At 37.1% G+C, this 16491-nt stretch overlaps 1 protein-coding gene across 1 annotated transcript in view; it reads left to right on the top strand.

The window, feature by feature from the left end:
- The first annotated feature begins 12489 nt into the window (after positions 1-12489).
- The window catches only part of BFSP1 (beaded filament structural protein 1), a 34105-nt gene continuing 30103 nt past the window's right edge, over positions 12490-16491 (top strand). Inside the window, exon 1 of the mRNA XM_063444042.1 lies at positions 12490-12981. Within this exon, the coding sequence (XP_063300112.1) occupies positions 12608-12981 (374 nt within the window). The 5' untranslated portion in view covers positions 12490-12607. The remainder of the gene's footprint in view (positions 12982-16491) is intronic.

Genomic DNA, 16491 nt, shown 5'->3' with positions numbered 1-16491 from the left:
GTTTTTATCTGATGTAACTCTTACAGTTCCTATGTAAACATTAATGTAATTGTAACTACAATAAAATAGAGGGCAGGGAAATAAAACATAAGATAAATATAGAGAGGTGGTAGGTTTGTAGTGAATTTAGTTGAATGAGGAAGGCAGCGCTAACAACCCAAACCAGTCTTTCTATTCCGGTCCAAAGAAAGGTTCATTAGAACAGAGAGTAGCACTTTAAATGGTTCTCTGGTGTTGGGAAGTCTAAAAAAATTAATCCAGCGCACTCCCTTATCTACTAAACCACTACTAAACATTTAAGCATGTTCAGGTGAGTGCAGCCAGCCCCTTGTTTTCTCATATATCTAAAAAAATTAATGACACTATTGCATTCACCTGTGACACATTGAAAAAGCCTGGCCACAGGTAACATGCATTAGTGTTATTGTTCTGGTTGTTTTACTCACTTTTAATCTAATATTTTTATTTTTTTTAACAGTTCATCAATCAATTTGTGAATTTTACACCATTCCTGAACCATCCTGCCTTTTTGTTTGAGTTTGTACATCAATTTTCTTGGTGGGGAACATACCACTCTGAAGATTGAGCAAACCTTTATTTTGCTCTACACCAGTGAGTACCTCTACAATATTTAAATTATAATTTTGATATCACAGTGACAGTGAGCGCTATATTCTATTTTTTACTTTTATACACATATATCATCCTGAGGACCTCAGCCAATTAACCTCCCTGGCGGTATGATTATGTCAGGAATTTTGTACCAAAAGCGGTACCATTTTTTTGCATTTGAATTACCCGCCCAGTTCCGCCCCCATGTCAGGTATGTCAATCAAATTTTAATTAATCAAATCACATAATTACGTTAAAAGATTATTTAAATATACATGTAGAATTTTAATATATATGCATTTATAGGTATTTAAATTCTACGTGTATACTAATGTAATCTTTTATGTAATTATATGTATTTATCTATATATATATTTGCAGTTATTTGTATTTTATATATATATATATATATATATAGATATATATAGAATGTCATTCTAAGTGTATTTTGTTACCGATATATATATATTAATAACAAAATACAGTTAGAATGAAATTACATATGCATATATCATTTATATTAAATTTTGTTTCAATATTTTATTTATTTATTTTATTATTTTATTTATTTATTATTTTAATTATACGTATTTATATATAATATATATGTACATCTATTATATATAATATATATATACATATTATATATATGTAACGTCATTCTAAGTGTATTTTAATATTAATATATATACTTATATTAATATTAAAATACACTTTGTATGACGTTACATATATATAATATGTATATATATATAATATATATACATATTATATATATATAAAAAAATATTGAATTTATTTTTACACTTGTCTTTTTTTTTTTTTTTATACTTCCCACCAGCAGGGGGACTGTCTGATATTTCAAACAGTCCCCCTGCTGGCAGATCCACAGCCAGCTATAGAGGGCCATGTGATCGCTCTTTGAGAGCGATCACATGGCCCCCGGGGGCCTGATTTGCCGTGGGAGGGCTGCCTGGGCTGTGAGGCAGTCCTCCCGAAGCGGATCGCGGCGGAGGTAAGTACATCTTACCTCCGGGGGCTCTGTTATCTACCCCGAGCGTGACTCGGGGTTACCGCTTCTGGCAGCGAAAATTAACCCCGAGTCACGCTCGGGAATACCGCCAGGGAGGTTAACAAGGTCCTAGAGTGGAGATTGTACAACTTTGCACTGTTTCCTAGGAGCCACTAGGAGGCACCACACATTGTCAGTGCATTTTTATAAAATGATTTATTCCACCTCCTATGTCACATATACTACACTAGATTTGGGTTTGTTTTCTGCTTATTTTGCATACCCTCCAGATCATTCACCTTTGGATCCAGAGATACAGCATGTATTCATAGCCGGGGACTGTACCACCCAGGTGCACAGAAATAGATAGCTCCACAAATTTTAAATGTATCTTCACTTTATTTTTTTTCATTTCCATTTGACATACTACACTATGTACCTCTTTTGCCTGTGCATAACACTCAGAATGACAGGCGGATGCATATTAGGGACTTTAACTTGTGGCTTGGTGAATGGTGTCAGGAGCAAGGATTTGGCTTTATTTCTCATAGTAGCTCTGTTTGGAATGGAAATAAACTGCACAAAAAAGATGGTTTGCATCTTTCTCAAAAGGGAACAAATGTTCTCAGTGAGCAGTTCAGAGGTTTTGCTAGGATGTATTTAAACTAGGAGCGGGGGGCAAAAGGGTGATAAAACATCAATCCAATTGTCCCCCAAAACAAGGACAGAAGGTGCCTGTAGCAAGTGTGTTAAAAAATGATAAGCTTAGAGTCATGTCTACAAATGCTCGCAGTTTAGGGAATAAGATTCATGAACTTGTGGCAATAATGGCAACTGATAGTGTAGATTTAGTCGCTGTTACTGAGACATGGTATAATGAGAAAAATGACTGGGACATAGCAATACCAGGGTATTCTTTATATAGAAAAGACAGGGAAGGCAAGAAAGGGGGAGGGGTGGCCCTGTATGTGAAGGATAGCATAAAATCTAGCCTAACAAAGGTTAGTGAGACGAACATAGAATCCGTTTGGGTTGCGTTAGAATTTGGTAATCACACAGTAATTCATGTAGGTGTGATTTATAGGCCCCCAGGACAAATTGAAGAGTTAGATAATCTACTAGTTGAAGAAATTGCTAAAATGACAACGAAGGGGGAAGTTATCATCATGGGTGACTTTAATCTTCCTGATGTGAATTGGAAAACAAAAATAGCTACTTGTGCCAGGAGCACACATATTCTAAACTCCCAACTGGGATTGTCTCTAAAACAAGTCGTTGAGGAGCCAACTCGTAATGAGGCCATACTAGATTTAGTGTTAACAAATTGAGATTTGGTATCAAATATTACTGTAGGTGAAAGTTTAGGATCCAGTGACCATCAGTCAGTGTGGTTTAATATAAGAACAGTGACTGAGTCACACCACACAAAAACAAAAGTTTTAGACTTTAGAAAAACAGAATTTTCCAAAATTAGAATATGTGTAAAGGAGTCATTATCAGACTGGAGCAACTTAAATGGAGTCCAAAAGAAATTGGACTATTTAAAATCTGCACTACTGAAGGCAACAGAAAATTGTATTAGGCTTGTCAGTAAAAGCAAAAAATTCAAGAAACCACTGTGGTACTCCACAGATGTGGCCAAAATAGTAAAAAGGTAAAAGTTAGCATTTAGTAATTATAAAAAAAAAACAGAGTGAGGAAGACAGAATGACCTATAAGATTAGGCAGAAAGAGGCTTAGCAAGTTATAAGAGCTTCCAAATCACACACAGAAGAGAAAATAGCACAGTCAGTAAAAAAGGGGGACAAAACTTTTTTTAGATACATAAATGAGAAAAGAAAAGTAAAACAATGATTAATTAGATTAAAAACAAAAGAAGGAAGGTATGTAGATGAGGATAAAGGTCTAGCTGACTGCTTCAATGAATATTTTTGTTCGGTATTTACAGCTGAAAATGAAAGAAAAGGGACCTCCGTTAAGAAAAAGGATAAATGAGTCATTTATTACACGTGAGTTTACAGAGGAAGAGGTTCTATTTCAAATGTCAAAAGTAAAGACAAATAAGTCAATGGGACCTGATGGAATACACGCAAAGCTATTCAAAGAGCTTAGTGGTGTACTAGCAAAACCATTAACAGATTTATTTAACCAACCATTGTTAACAGGAGTAGTCCCAGAAGATTGGAAGTTAGCGAATGTTGTGCCCATTCACAAGAAAGGTAATAGGGAGGAGTCTGGCAACTATAGGCCAGTAAGCCTTACTTCAGTAGTGGGGAAAGTGATGGAAACCATGTTAAAGTATAGGATTGTTGAACATCTAAAAACACATGGATTTCAAGATCAGAGACAACATGGGTTTACTTCAGGGAGATCATGCCAAACTAATCTTATTGATTTTTTTGATTGGGTAACTAAAATTATAGATCAGGGTGGTGCAGTAGACATTGCTTACCTAGATTTCAGTAAGGCTTTTGACACTGTTGCACATAGAAGGCTTATCAATAAACTGCAATCTTTGAGTTTGGATTCCAATATTGTTGAATGGGTAAGGCAGTGGCTGAGTGACAGGCAACAGAGGGTTGTAGTCAATGGAGTATATTCGAATCTTGGGCTTGTCACCAGTGGGGTACCTCAGGGATCTGTACTTTAATATTTCTATTAGTGATATTGCAGAAGGTCTTGATGGTAAGGTGTGTCTTTTTGCGGATGATAGTAAGATATGTAACAGGGTTGATGTTCCAGGAGGGATAAGCCAAATGGCACGTGATTTAGGTAAACTAGAAACATGGTCAGAGTTGTGGCAACTGACATTTAATGTGGATAAGTGCAAGATAATGCATCTTGGACGTAAAAACCCAAGGGCAGAGTACAGCATATTTGATAGAGTCCTAACCTCAACATCTGAGGAAAGGGATTTAGGGGTGATTATTTCTGAGGACTTAAAGGTAGGCAGACAATGTAATAGAGCAGCAGGAAATGCTATCAGAATGCTTGGTTGTATAGGGAGAGGTATTAGCAGTAGAAAGAGGGAAGTGCTCATGCCATTGTACAGAACACTGGTGAGACCTCACTTGGAGTACTGTACACAGTACTAGAGACCATATCTTCAGAAGGATATTGATACCTTAGAGAGAGTTCAAAGAAGGGCTACTAAACTGGTTCATGGATTGCAGGATAAAACTTACCAGGAAAGGTTAAAGGATCTTAACATATAGCTTGGAGGAAAGACGAGACAGGGGGGGTATGATAGAAACATTTAAATACATAAAGGGAATCAAAACAGTAAAGGAGGAGACTATATTTAAAAGAAGAAAAACTACCACAACAAGAGGACATAGTCTTAAATTAGAGGGACAAAGGTTTAAAAATAATATCAGGAAGTATTACTTTACTGAGAGGGTAGTGGATGCATGGAATAGCCTTCCAGCTGAAGTGGTAGAGGTAAACACAGTAAAGGAGTTTAAGCATGAGTGGGATAGGCATAAGGCTATCCTAATTATAAGATAAGGCCAGGGACTAATGAAAGTATTTAGAAAATTGGGCAGACTAGATGGGCCGAACGGTTCTTATCTGCCGTCACATTCTATGTTTCTATGTTTCTTATATACAGTTTTTCACTTGTATTGTCATAAATAACAAATTATAGATCTGTGAGTCCCCAGCATGTAACAAACTTTCAATAAAAATAAAAAATAAAATATATATATAAATGTATGTCAATTACAGCTTCTGCAGCTGTAAATCGCTGCTTCTATGAGTTTCTTTTTCTGGTATTGTGAAAACTATGCCTGACTGATAGACAGATGGAATGATAAATAAATAGATAGAAAGCCACATGATTCTTATTTTTAGCTGCAATGAGTTTGTTGACAGTGTAAAACCTGATTCAGTACAGAAAATGCACCGAAAGCCTTTCCACTCAATTGGAATTATGTGATAAGCTTTTTTTCTAGGCTCTGGAAAGATAGCAGCAGAATTGGAAACATTGTGATAAATGAGCATCGGTGTGCTATTCTCTAAGTGAGATCCAATGAAAAGCATTGTAAAGACATTAGCAAACAAACAAATAATGTATATACTTAGAATAGTAAACATGTCATCTAAGGGCTTCACTTATTTGTAAGTCCGTATGCAAAAAAGAACAATCCAGCATTATCAATAAAGCATGTTTATTGTTGTAAGCACCTTTTAGAAGACCTTTTAGATAATTGCATAAAGAAATGAGGAAGAGTACCTCAAGGCTGCCTTCACAGCCGGCAGAGTGCATCACCATGGCTTTTGTTGAAGTCACAATTTCTCTTAAACGTTTACCACCGAGAGCAGTTAAAGAAGTTCTCTGACATGAAGATCACTTAGGTCAATAGAATACTGCTAAAAAGTTTAGCTTGGCTGGGTTGGGTACAACTGTACTGGGTACAAAAGTAATAGGATGCGATTGCCAAAAGCTAGAGGAAAATAAGTGAAAAACTTCTGACTTCCCCAAATTTAACTGAAAATACAACTTATAATGACTTCTCAAGTCTCAAAATGACACATCCCCCTGAATAGAATCCCTCACAGAACAGAACAAATATGCAAAACAGGTGTTGTCTCAAGCACATTTGATGCAAATTGTCAAGGGCTTCATTAGTTGCACCAGGTGTGCTTGAGACGGAACACTTGAAAAACCTGAACTGGCTAGGGGTTTGTCGTGTCATGTTTGACTGCATGCTAGAAATACGGCTAAGTCAAAAGAATGGTCCACAAAGTTAAGTGAAGAGATCATCGCCCTTCATAAACAAGAAATAGGATACAAAAAGTTAGCGAAGGCACAGAATGTTCCTAGAGACACAGTTGGAAGCATATTTCACAAATTCAAAGTTGAAGGAACAGTGGTTACACTTCTTGGATGGGGGAGAAAAAAAAGCTATCAATGGCTGCATTCAGATTTCTTATGAGGCAGGTTGTGAAAAACCCTTAAGTGTTTGCAAGAGACTTGCAGCAAGACTTAGTGGAAACAGGCACCGATGTTTCAGTTAGCACAGTAAGGCACATACTAGCAGAAGGTTTCCGTGCCAGAACTTCAAGACGTACACTACAACATGACCCGAAAGCACAAGAAAAGTCAGCACCAATATGCTCAAAATCATATAAATAACCCACAGAAGTTTAGGGATTCTGTTCTGTGTGATGAAACAAAGCTTAGATTGGAACTTTTTGGCCTGATGGATCAGCGGTATGTCTGGAGGGAAAAAAAATAAAGCATACTCTGAAAAGAACACTCTGCCTAAAGTTAATCGTGGTGGTGGATTGGTGATGCTCTGGGGCTGCTTTGCATCCTCTGGCATTGGAAACCTGCAGCGTGTGAAAAGCTTAAGTGAAGTATCAGGAAATCCTAGGAGAAAACATCACGGCATCTGTGATGTTGGGCACCATTGGACCTTTCAACAAGACAATGCATACCAAGCATACCTTAAATTCCACCAAGGCTTGATTGCAGAAAACGTCCTGTAAAATTCTACAGTGGCCATCACAGACACCTGACTTGAACCTCATAGGAAATCTCTTCTTGGATTTGAAGAAGGCGGCTGCAGCACACAAACACAAGAATATGAACTGGAGGCCATTGCTCATGAGCAATGACCCAAGATTTCTCGGGAACGCTGCAGAAACTGGTGTCTGGCTATGCATCTCATTTGCTCTACTACGTACTAAATATGCTTGCCATGAAGGGGTTGAATATTTTGATACTGGAGAAGTCATTATAAGTTACATGTTCAGTTGAATTTGGGGAAACTATTTGAAACATTCATTGTGCTGAGCTATTTCAATTGCTTTTGTTTGATTTGTTCATTGCAAACAGTGGAAATTCTGTACATGTTTACAAGAAACCTGATTTTCAATGGGGGTTGAATAATTTTGATTGCAACTGTATTATATCAAATGTAGCTGACATGGTAAGCAGAACTTGATTTTCAAAGAAGAGGTAAAAATGTCATATAGACACGCCATCAGCTTAGCCCTTTATGCTGAGAACCGAGTGACAGGACAGAGCAGAAGAATACTCCACCAGTTTTCCTTCACTCCATAAAATCATCAACAATGCACCATAGTTACTGTTATTATCCCTACAGCGAGCATGTTTTGCTAGAGAAACATGGAATGGAGTGGCAGAACTGTATTGATGTTGATACATCAACCTGTATTGATACTAATATGATGTTTTGAGAAGTGTTCCCAAGCAGGTAATGTTAGACCTTCCCTCGTGATCTCAACTACATCAGGGCTGTGGGAAAGGTCTACAAAATCGGTACTGTCCTGCCGAAAGCCTTGAGTTTGGACAGTTAAATCTTTATAAATAATTACATTACTTAATAATGAATAATGAAGTGTGCATGGGAAAGAATGTACACAATACTATGTATCTTAATATGTTTTATTTTACATTAGTATGTATCTCTCTTGGTGCTTTGCTCCTTGTCTCTCCTAATACATGTCTGTCTAAGTGCTTTGCTCCTTGTCTCTCCTAATACATGTCTGTCCTAGTGCTTTGCTTCTTGTCTCTCCTAATACATGTCTGTCTAAGTGTTTTGCTCCTTGTCTCTCCTAATACATGTCTGTCCTAGTGCTTTGCTTCTTGTCTCTCCTAATGCATGTCTGTCTAAGTGCTTTGCTCCTTGTCTCTCCTAATACATGTCTGTCTAAGTGCTTTGCTCCTTGTCTCTCCTAATACATGTCTGTCTAAGTGCTTTGCTCCTTGTCTCTCCTAATACATGTCTGTCCTAGTGCTTTGCTTCTTGTCTCTCCTAATGCATGTCTGTCTAAGTGCTTTGCTCCTTGTCTCTCCTAATACATGTCTATCTAAGTGCTTTGCTCCTTGTCTCTCCTAATACATGTCTGTCTTAGTGCTTTGCTTCTTGTCTATCCTAATACATGTCTGTCCTAGTGCTTTGCTTCTCGTCTCTCCTAATACATGTCTGTCTAAGTGTTTTGCTCATTGTCTCTCCTAATACATGTCTGCCTTAGTGCTTTGCTCCTTGTCTCTCCTAATACATGTCTGTCTTAGTGCTTTGCTTCTTGTCTCTCCTAATACATGTCTGCCTTAGTTCTTTGCCCCTTGTCTCTCCTAATACATGTCTGTCTTAGTGCTTTGCTTATTGTCCCCTCTAATACATCTCTCTTAGTTCTTTGCTCCTTGTCTCTCCTAATACATGTATGTCTTAGTGCTTTGCTTCTTGTCTCTCCTAATACATGTCTGCCTTAGTTCTTTGCCCCATGTCTCTCCTAATACATGTCTGTCTTAGTGCTTTGCTCCTTGTCTCTCCTAATACATGTCTGTCTTAGTGCTTTGCTTATTGTCCCCTCTAATACATCTCTCTTAGTTCTTTGCTCCTTGTCTCTCCTAATACATGCCTGTCTTAGTGCTTTGCTCCTTGTCTCTCCTAATACATGTCTGTCTAAGTGCTTTGCTCCTTGTCTCTCCTAATACATGTATGTCTTAGTGCTTTGCTTCTTGTCTCTCCTAATACATGTCTGTCTAAGTGCTTTGCTCCTTGTCTCTCCTAATACATGTCTGCCTTAGTGCTTTGCTCCTTGTCTCTCCTAATACATGTCTGTCTAAGTGCTTTGCTTCTTGTATCTCCTAATACATGTCTGTCTAAGTGCTTTGCTCCTTGTCTCTCCTAATACATGTCTGCCTTAGTGCTTTGCTCCTTGTCTCTCCTAATACATGTCTGTCTAAGTGCTTTGCTTCTTGTATCTCCTAATACATGTCTGTCTTAGTACTTTGCTCCTTGTCTCTCCTAATACATGTCTGCCTTAGTGCTTTGCTCCTTGTCTCTTCTAATACATGTCTGTCTAAGTGCTTTGCTCCTTGTCTCTCCTAATACATGCCTGTCTAAGTGCTTTGCTCCTTGTCTCTCCTAATACATGTCTGTCTTAGTACTTTGCTCCTTGTCTCTCCTAATACATGTCTGCCTTAGTGCTTTGCTCCTTGTCTCTCCTAATACATGTCTGTCTAAGTGCTTTGCTCCTTGTCTCTCCTAATACATGTCTGTCTAAGTGCTTTGCTTCTTGTATCTCCTAATACATGTCTGTCTAAGTGCTTTGCTCCTTGTCTGTCCTAATACATGTCTGTCTAAGTGCTTTGCTCCTTGTCTCTCCTAATACATGTATGTCTAAGTGCTTTGCTCCTTGTCTCTCCTAATACATGTTTGTCTCAGTGCTTTGCTCTAAGCCTCTCCCATTACATTCCTCTCCAAATGATTTGCTCCATAATCGTTCTACTGCTCTGCATGTTAAAGGGTTATTCCAAGCAAAATGGGCATTTCAGTGATTTGAAGTTGTCATGGTGTTTGAATTCTATATGTGTGTTTCAGTTTGAAATGTTGCAGCTATGGCGCTGAATCCCTTTGCTGCCAGAGGTGTAACTCCACTTTCAGCCACATCACTGGGACATCATTAGCTAATGTCAATTATATGCATATTCCTATGTACAGAATTGCCTTTATTAGCTGAGAGCAGTCACCCAACACTCTCAGCCAATGAATGGCCAGTATGATTGAATTCATCCACCATACGTTGTCACTGGCCACGGGAGGACACTCTGCTGCTGTCAGCGACCCAAACTTATTAAAAGGGTTTACCTCATTCCAGGGAAAAGGGGCTAGGATACTCCTGGCATCACAACCACTACAGCGGTGACACAATTATACTGTCAGTGCTACTATCCACGTATAGACTAATAGAAAGTACACTCTATTCAGCTAATCTGGATATCTATAAAAGCAGCCAATAATGAAATTGACAATTTCTCACTGACATGAAACAAATGTTTTAGAAAAAATGACCAACGTCTCGGTGATCAATTAATTAAAAGTGAAAGTACAAAACATCATAAAATGTGCTACAGAAGAAACTGAGTGAATGAAAAGCATTGACAGCAAGAGGAATAAATCAAAATAAGCAAGACACAATACAATAATCCAGAATGTTCCTCAAAGGGCAGCAAATAAATAAGACTAACCAGACATTCCAATAATATTAACGGTTTGATCTGATGAATCATTTCTCTGCTTTTAAAGGTCTGCTCATTGCAAACTTCACTAAACATTTGATAACCATTTGAAAGATCGCTGACCTTTGCTTTATATTTTTGCTCAGTGAAAACTTTTTGTTCTAAGGAACCAATATTGTGCTAAAAAGGTTTATTTAAAGGGACACTATGGACAAAGTATTCATTTATTTTTTCCATTAAAGGGACACTATAAGCACCCACACCACTTGTTCTCAATGAAGTGATCTGGGTGCCAGGTCCCTGTTATTTTAATTCTGCAAGGGAAAGCATTGGCATTCTGCAGAAATGGCAAAGGTTTAAATTCTGCTAGTGGTTGTCACACTGACAGCCGCTAGAGACACTTTTGCTAAAAAAGTTAAGAGAAACTAAGGTATCCAATCGGACGGTGTCATAGAAACCATCTGATTGTCGCAGTGCTGTGTTTTGCTGAACATGCACACTAGCCTTTCTTTTGGGGAAGCAGTGGATTGGCTGAGGTCATCAATCTTTATGACCTCAGCCAAAAAGACATGCCAACAGGATTGAGACGCATGTGGCGAGAGGTAAGTAAATTTCACCCTTCAAGCTCTGATGTGGCTGGAAGGACACTTCTATAGATAGATTAAAACTATAGCGGTAGGAATACATGTTTGAATTCCATATCCTATAGTGTTCCTTTAAATTGCATTGTTTGTCCTGCTAATGGAGGAGCTAACAGTGGCTATTTGCTGGCTCTACAACAATCATTGGGATCTATTCTTACTAGGTTACACAGTAATAGGTAGCATGCTTCCCAACATTGGGAGGAACGCATATTGGGACAGGTAAGCGTGCCTGAGAGGGGAAGTATCTAGTGATGCAAGTTGTCCACAATAGGTTTAACTGACGGAAAAAGGTGCAGGCCCACCCACTGAAAAACTGAAAGGTCCTGTCTGCCTGGGGCCCAGCATTCAGGAGCATGCAGACAGTGCTGTCGAAGCACTCTCTGCACGATCTTAGTGCCCATGCGGAGCTCAAGCGCATCTAATGATGTGGTCTTGCTGTGCTGCCTGAAGGCAGTTCCCTGGTGTCCCTGGACACTGAACCTCCAATATAAGGACTGCTGGAGGATCTAAGGTAGGTTTTATTTTTACATACATCCTTTTATATTCGCAAAGGAAAAAAAAAGACCTTAATTTTCTAGCAGAAACTTGTTGTCAATTTATTTTGATACTATGTGTATTATGTATATATTTTTTTTCTGTCTTAATTTTCCTTTAGTTTAATTACATTAATTTGAACTGTTTTGATTCAATATTTATTGGCCAATTTATGTTCAATACTTATTGTTAAATTATGGCATTGAACCTTTCTCATTTATATATTAATTAAGAATGTGACATGTGTGTGATTGACATAATAGAGCACTCTGTAATCAGAGGCTTAATGTGATTGAATTATGTGCAGTATCGCATAATTATTGTATGGAATTCAATTAATAAAAATAACTATCTCATCATAACAGCATAACATGGATATATTCACTGGACACTAAACATTGGATTCTGGTTTCTGAAACTGGCTTAGCAAATTTAGTATAAAATAACTATACAATAAAATTGGAAAGATACAGATTTTGAAGATTTGTATTTTGCAAATAGCAATGCACTTTTTTTTGTAGCTGTTAATCTTGTCCTTTGTATACAGGGGAGATGAGAGGGTGGGGAAAGTGCTTTAAACAAACAACTGTAGTCAATGGAACAAAATAAACGCTGACTAAATGTTAGAATGGAAGAGAACAATCCCCTTGTGGCCAATAGCTTTGAATTTTATTTCATTTGGTTAGTAATCGCAGATCGCATTCTACACTGACAGAGAGCCTGGGGAGGTTTTATTCCATGTCAATTAGACATTTGCTCAGATTGGTTTGGCCGCGAGAGGGGAAAGTTCTATAGAAGAAAGACAGAAACATGTATAAAACAACCTATTTGCACAAAGTGCACAAGAAGAAATATGAAAGATCTGATGGACTTGATGAGCAAAGTCTGGTAGATTTTAGCAACCTTGGCATAGATCAGGCTCAAGGCCTAGGAAACCTGCAGGATCTAAATGAAAGGTTTGCCAATTATATAAACCGGGCTAGGGTGCTAGAACAAAGAAATGCCATCTTCAGGAAGCAGCTGGAGACGTTCCAGAGAATGGATGAAATGTCTGGCTTGGAGGAAGCATTTGCGGAACAGATTGAGCTGAATCGGCAGAGAATTCGGGAGTTATCCTCTGATCGATCTAAACTTGAACGGGAGTATAAGGATGCCCAAAGAATGGTTGATGAATTTAAAACCAAGTAAGATTTTTCTTCATTATAAAAAGATACATAAATGCTGCTACATTTTTTGTTTAATCCTTTCTCAGGGGACCTACAAGCCTATCTGTAATCCTAAGCACTAAAAATAAAGACTGACAAAAAAAAAAAGCACCATACTAGCAATGTCATTCCTAAGATCTTTCAGACATAGATGAACTTTGTACGAGATATCTGTTTCCAATATAAACCTCATTCAAGCTGCTCTTTGCAGTTAGATCAAATGCTAGACATGGGCTCATATAAATCATGTATTCTGTGCTATAGTCCAACATTAATGTTCTTCTGTGCCATTTCCAGATTACATGGGAAGAGACATTAAAGAGGTGGGATATGAGAAATATCTTGGAGTCCTTTAGAATAGCTACATATGCATTAATAAAATAAAATGATTTTAAGACGAGTACTAGGCAGTAGCTGGACCATGTGAAGTTAAATCCTATTGCATGGCTTCTCTGCTTTGTTCGAGGGAGTGTTCCTCAGAGAACCACATATTTCCACCTGTGGTGGTATTGCATGAGAAATGCACCCATTTGAAGAGGAGGTGTCCTCTACTTCACCCAGGTCAATGTTTAGCCTTACTGAACTGTGTCCACAATAAACATAAACTATCTAGAAGGTCGTCAAAACTAGTATACAAAAAATACATGACAGCATGCTTGAAAGTCACAAAAAAAATGTTAAAGCACTGTCCACATACTAAATCTATAATAAAACTTGGCACATCAAATCTGTAAAAAAATTAGCTGCACAAATTCACGATACAGTTGCCAAATAGATGAATGTTTGGGGGTCTCGGATAATGAAGTATATTCAATTTGGAACCCAATTCCAACCTTGTCAGTAAAAATCTGCTTTAACCCCTTAAGGACCGGACTGTTTTTGCGATGTTGTACATTTGCGACCAGGCATCTTTTTACACTTTTGTGGTGTTTGTGTTTAGCTGTAATTTTCCGCTCTCTCATTTACTGTTCCCATACAAATTGGACAAAAGGGGCTTTCTTTACATACCATTATTTATATAATCTCATGTAATTTAATTTTTAAAAAAATTTAAAAATATGATGAAAAATTTAAAAAAATACGTTTTTTGACTTTTATGTGAAAAATCTTTTACTCATCTACAAAAGCGAATGAAAAAAACTGCTAAATAGATTCAAAATTTTGTCCTGAGTTTAAAAATACCCAGTGTTTACATGCTTTTTGCTATTTGCATGTTATAGGGCTATAAGTACAAGTAGGATATTGCGGTTTCAAAACATACATTTTTAAAATGTATCAATAGTGACATTGTAACACTATTATCTGTCATAAATCGCTGAATAACACCCCACATGTACATATTTTTTTAAAGTAGACAACCCAGGGTAATCAATATGGGGTATGTCCAGACTTTTTTAGTAGCCACTTAGTCGCAAACACTGGCCAAAGTTAGCGTTCATATTTGTTTGTGTGTGAAAAAAGTAAAAAACTAAATTGAACGCTAATTTTGGCCAGTGTTTGTGACTAAGTGGTTACTAAAAAAGACTGGACATACCCAATTTGCAATACCTTGGGTTGTCTTCTTTTGCAAATGGTATGCCATCATGGGGGTAATTCTCATTCCTGGGCTACCATACGCTCTCAAAGGCAACGTAACCAACCTGGCCATTTTCAATGTAAAAATATTTGACCCATATATTTGACCCTGTAACTTTCAAAAACGCTATAAAACCTGTACATGGGGGTACTGTTATACTCAGGAGACTTTGCTGAACACAAATATTAGTGTTTTAAAACTGGAAAATGTATCACAACAATTATATCATCAGTAAAAGTGCTGTTTGTGTGTGAAAACTGCAAAAAAAGTCACTTTCACTGACAATATCATCACTGTGATATGTTTTACTGTTTTGAATCACTAATATTTGTGTTCAGCAAAGTCTCCCGAGTAAAACAGTACCCCCATGTACAGGTTTTACGGTGTCGTAGAACGTTACAGGGTAAAATACAGTGATAGCAAATTACATTCTCTGGACTTTCGGCCTGGGTTGGCAGGCAGGTCCCTTAAATTGCTTAAGGGACATAACTTAATTATGTAAAAATATTACATAAATACGCACGTAGAATTTAAATATATATGCATATTTATATATTTGAAGTCTACGTGTATATTTATATAATTATTTATGTAATTTTGTATATGGACATATGAATAGTTTGTATTCTTTTTATTTATTTATATATACATAGATATATATATACAATTTCATTCTAAGTGTATTTTGATATAAATATATATATATATTAATATCAAAATACAGTTAGAATAAAATTTCGTATAGATATATAATTTTTAAAAAAAAAATTATTATTATTTTTACATGTTTAATTTAATTTAAATTACTTATTATTTGTATTTTATAATAATATATATACAATATATATAGTTATTATATATATTATATATATATATACATGTGTAATTTAATTATAAGTGTATTTTTATATTAATATATGTACACATTAATATAAAAATACACTTAGTATGACATTATATATATATGATATATAGACATATATTATATAGGTATAATATATGTCTATATATCATTTATATATATATACACATATATAATTATTATTTTTTTATTAACCCCTTAAGGACAGACGACGGATATATTCCGTCATGATTCCCTTTTATTCCAGAAGTTGTGTCATTAATGGGTTAACTTTACCTTTATTTTTTTTTTCTGATTTTACACTTGCAGGGAGACTGCCTGTCAGCACAGGCAGTCCCCCTGCAGGCAGACACATGGACACCTATTGTGACCATGTGGTCGCCCTGTTGAGCGATCACATGGCCACAGGGGTCCTAATTCGCCATGGGGAGACTGTCTGGGCTGCAGGCAGTCTCCCCACAACGGGAGCACCGCCGATCGCCGCCGGGGGAACGACGGCGATCGGGTAAGTACATTGGACCGTTAGGACGGTTCAGGACCGTCACCGGTCGGCAACGCAAAAATGCCGATGACGGTCCTGAACCGTCCTCCGTCCTTAAGGGGTTAAGCTGTTGTTATCAACAACATCCGATAAATATTACAGGAAACTTTGTTGCCATTTTTTAATGGCCTACTCCTATTAATGTCTACCGAACAACAAAGAGATTACAATTGTGAACATTGAAAGAAAAGTACTTGGAACAATACATTACCATAGTGACTACAAATGGGCCAAAACTCTTTCAGTGCCGCAGCGGAGAGCTTCTGTCTGTGACTGAATGGAAATAAAAACTGGTGTAAGGTGTAATTATCAGTGGAACCTGCACCTTCAATACACTTTGAATGTGTGTCTTATACATTTGTAATTAATTTGTTTGAATTACATTTGATGACACTTTCACATAACTGTTGTCACTATTTGTGTTGCATAGTATCTCAAAAACCTGGAATAGGGTATAAATGTGGATTATTCCATTACTCGGTCGATGTAACTTTGACTAAGTGTCCTCTG

This window comes from Pelobates fuscus, chromosome 2 (assembly GCF_036172605.1).
Source record: "Pelobates fuscus isolate aPelFus1 chromosome 2, aPelFus1.pri, whole genome shotgun sequence".
NCBI lineage: Eukaryota > Metazoa > Chordata > Amphibia > Anura > Pelobatidae > Pelobates > Pelobates fuscus.
Note: the sequence above shows the minus strand (reverse complement) of the source record. Positions and strands in the feature narration are given on the sequence as shown.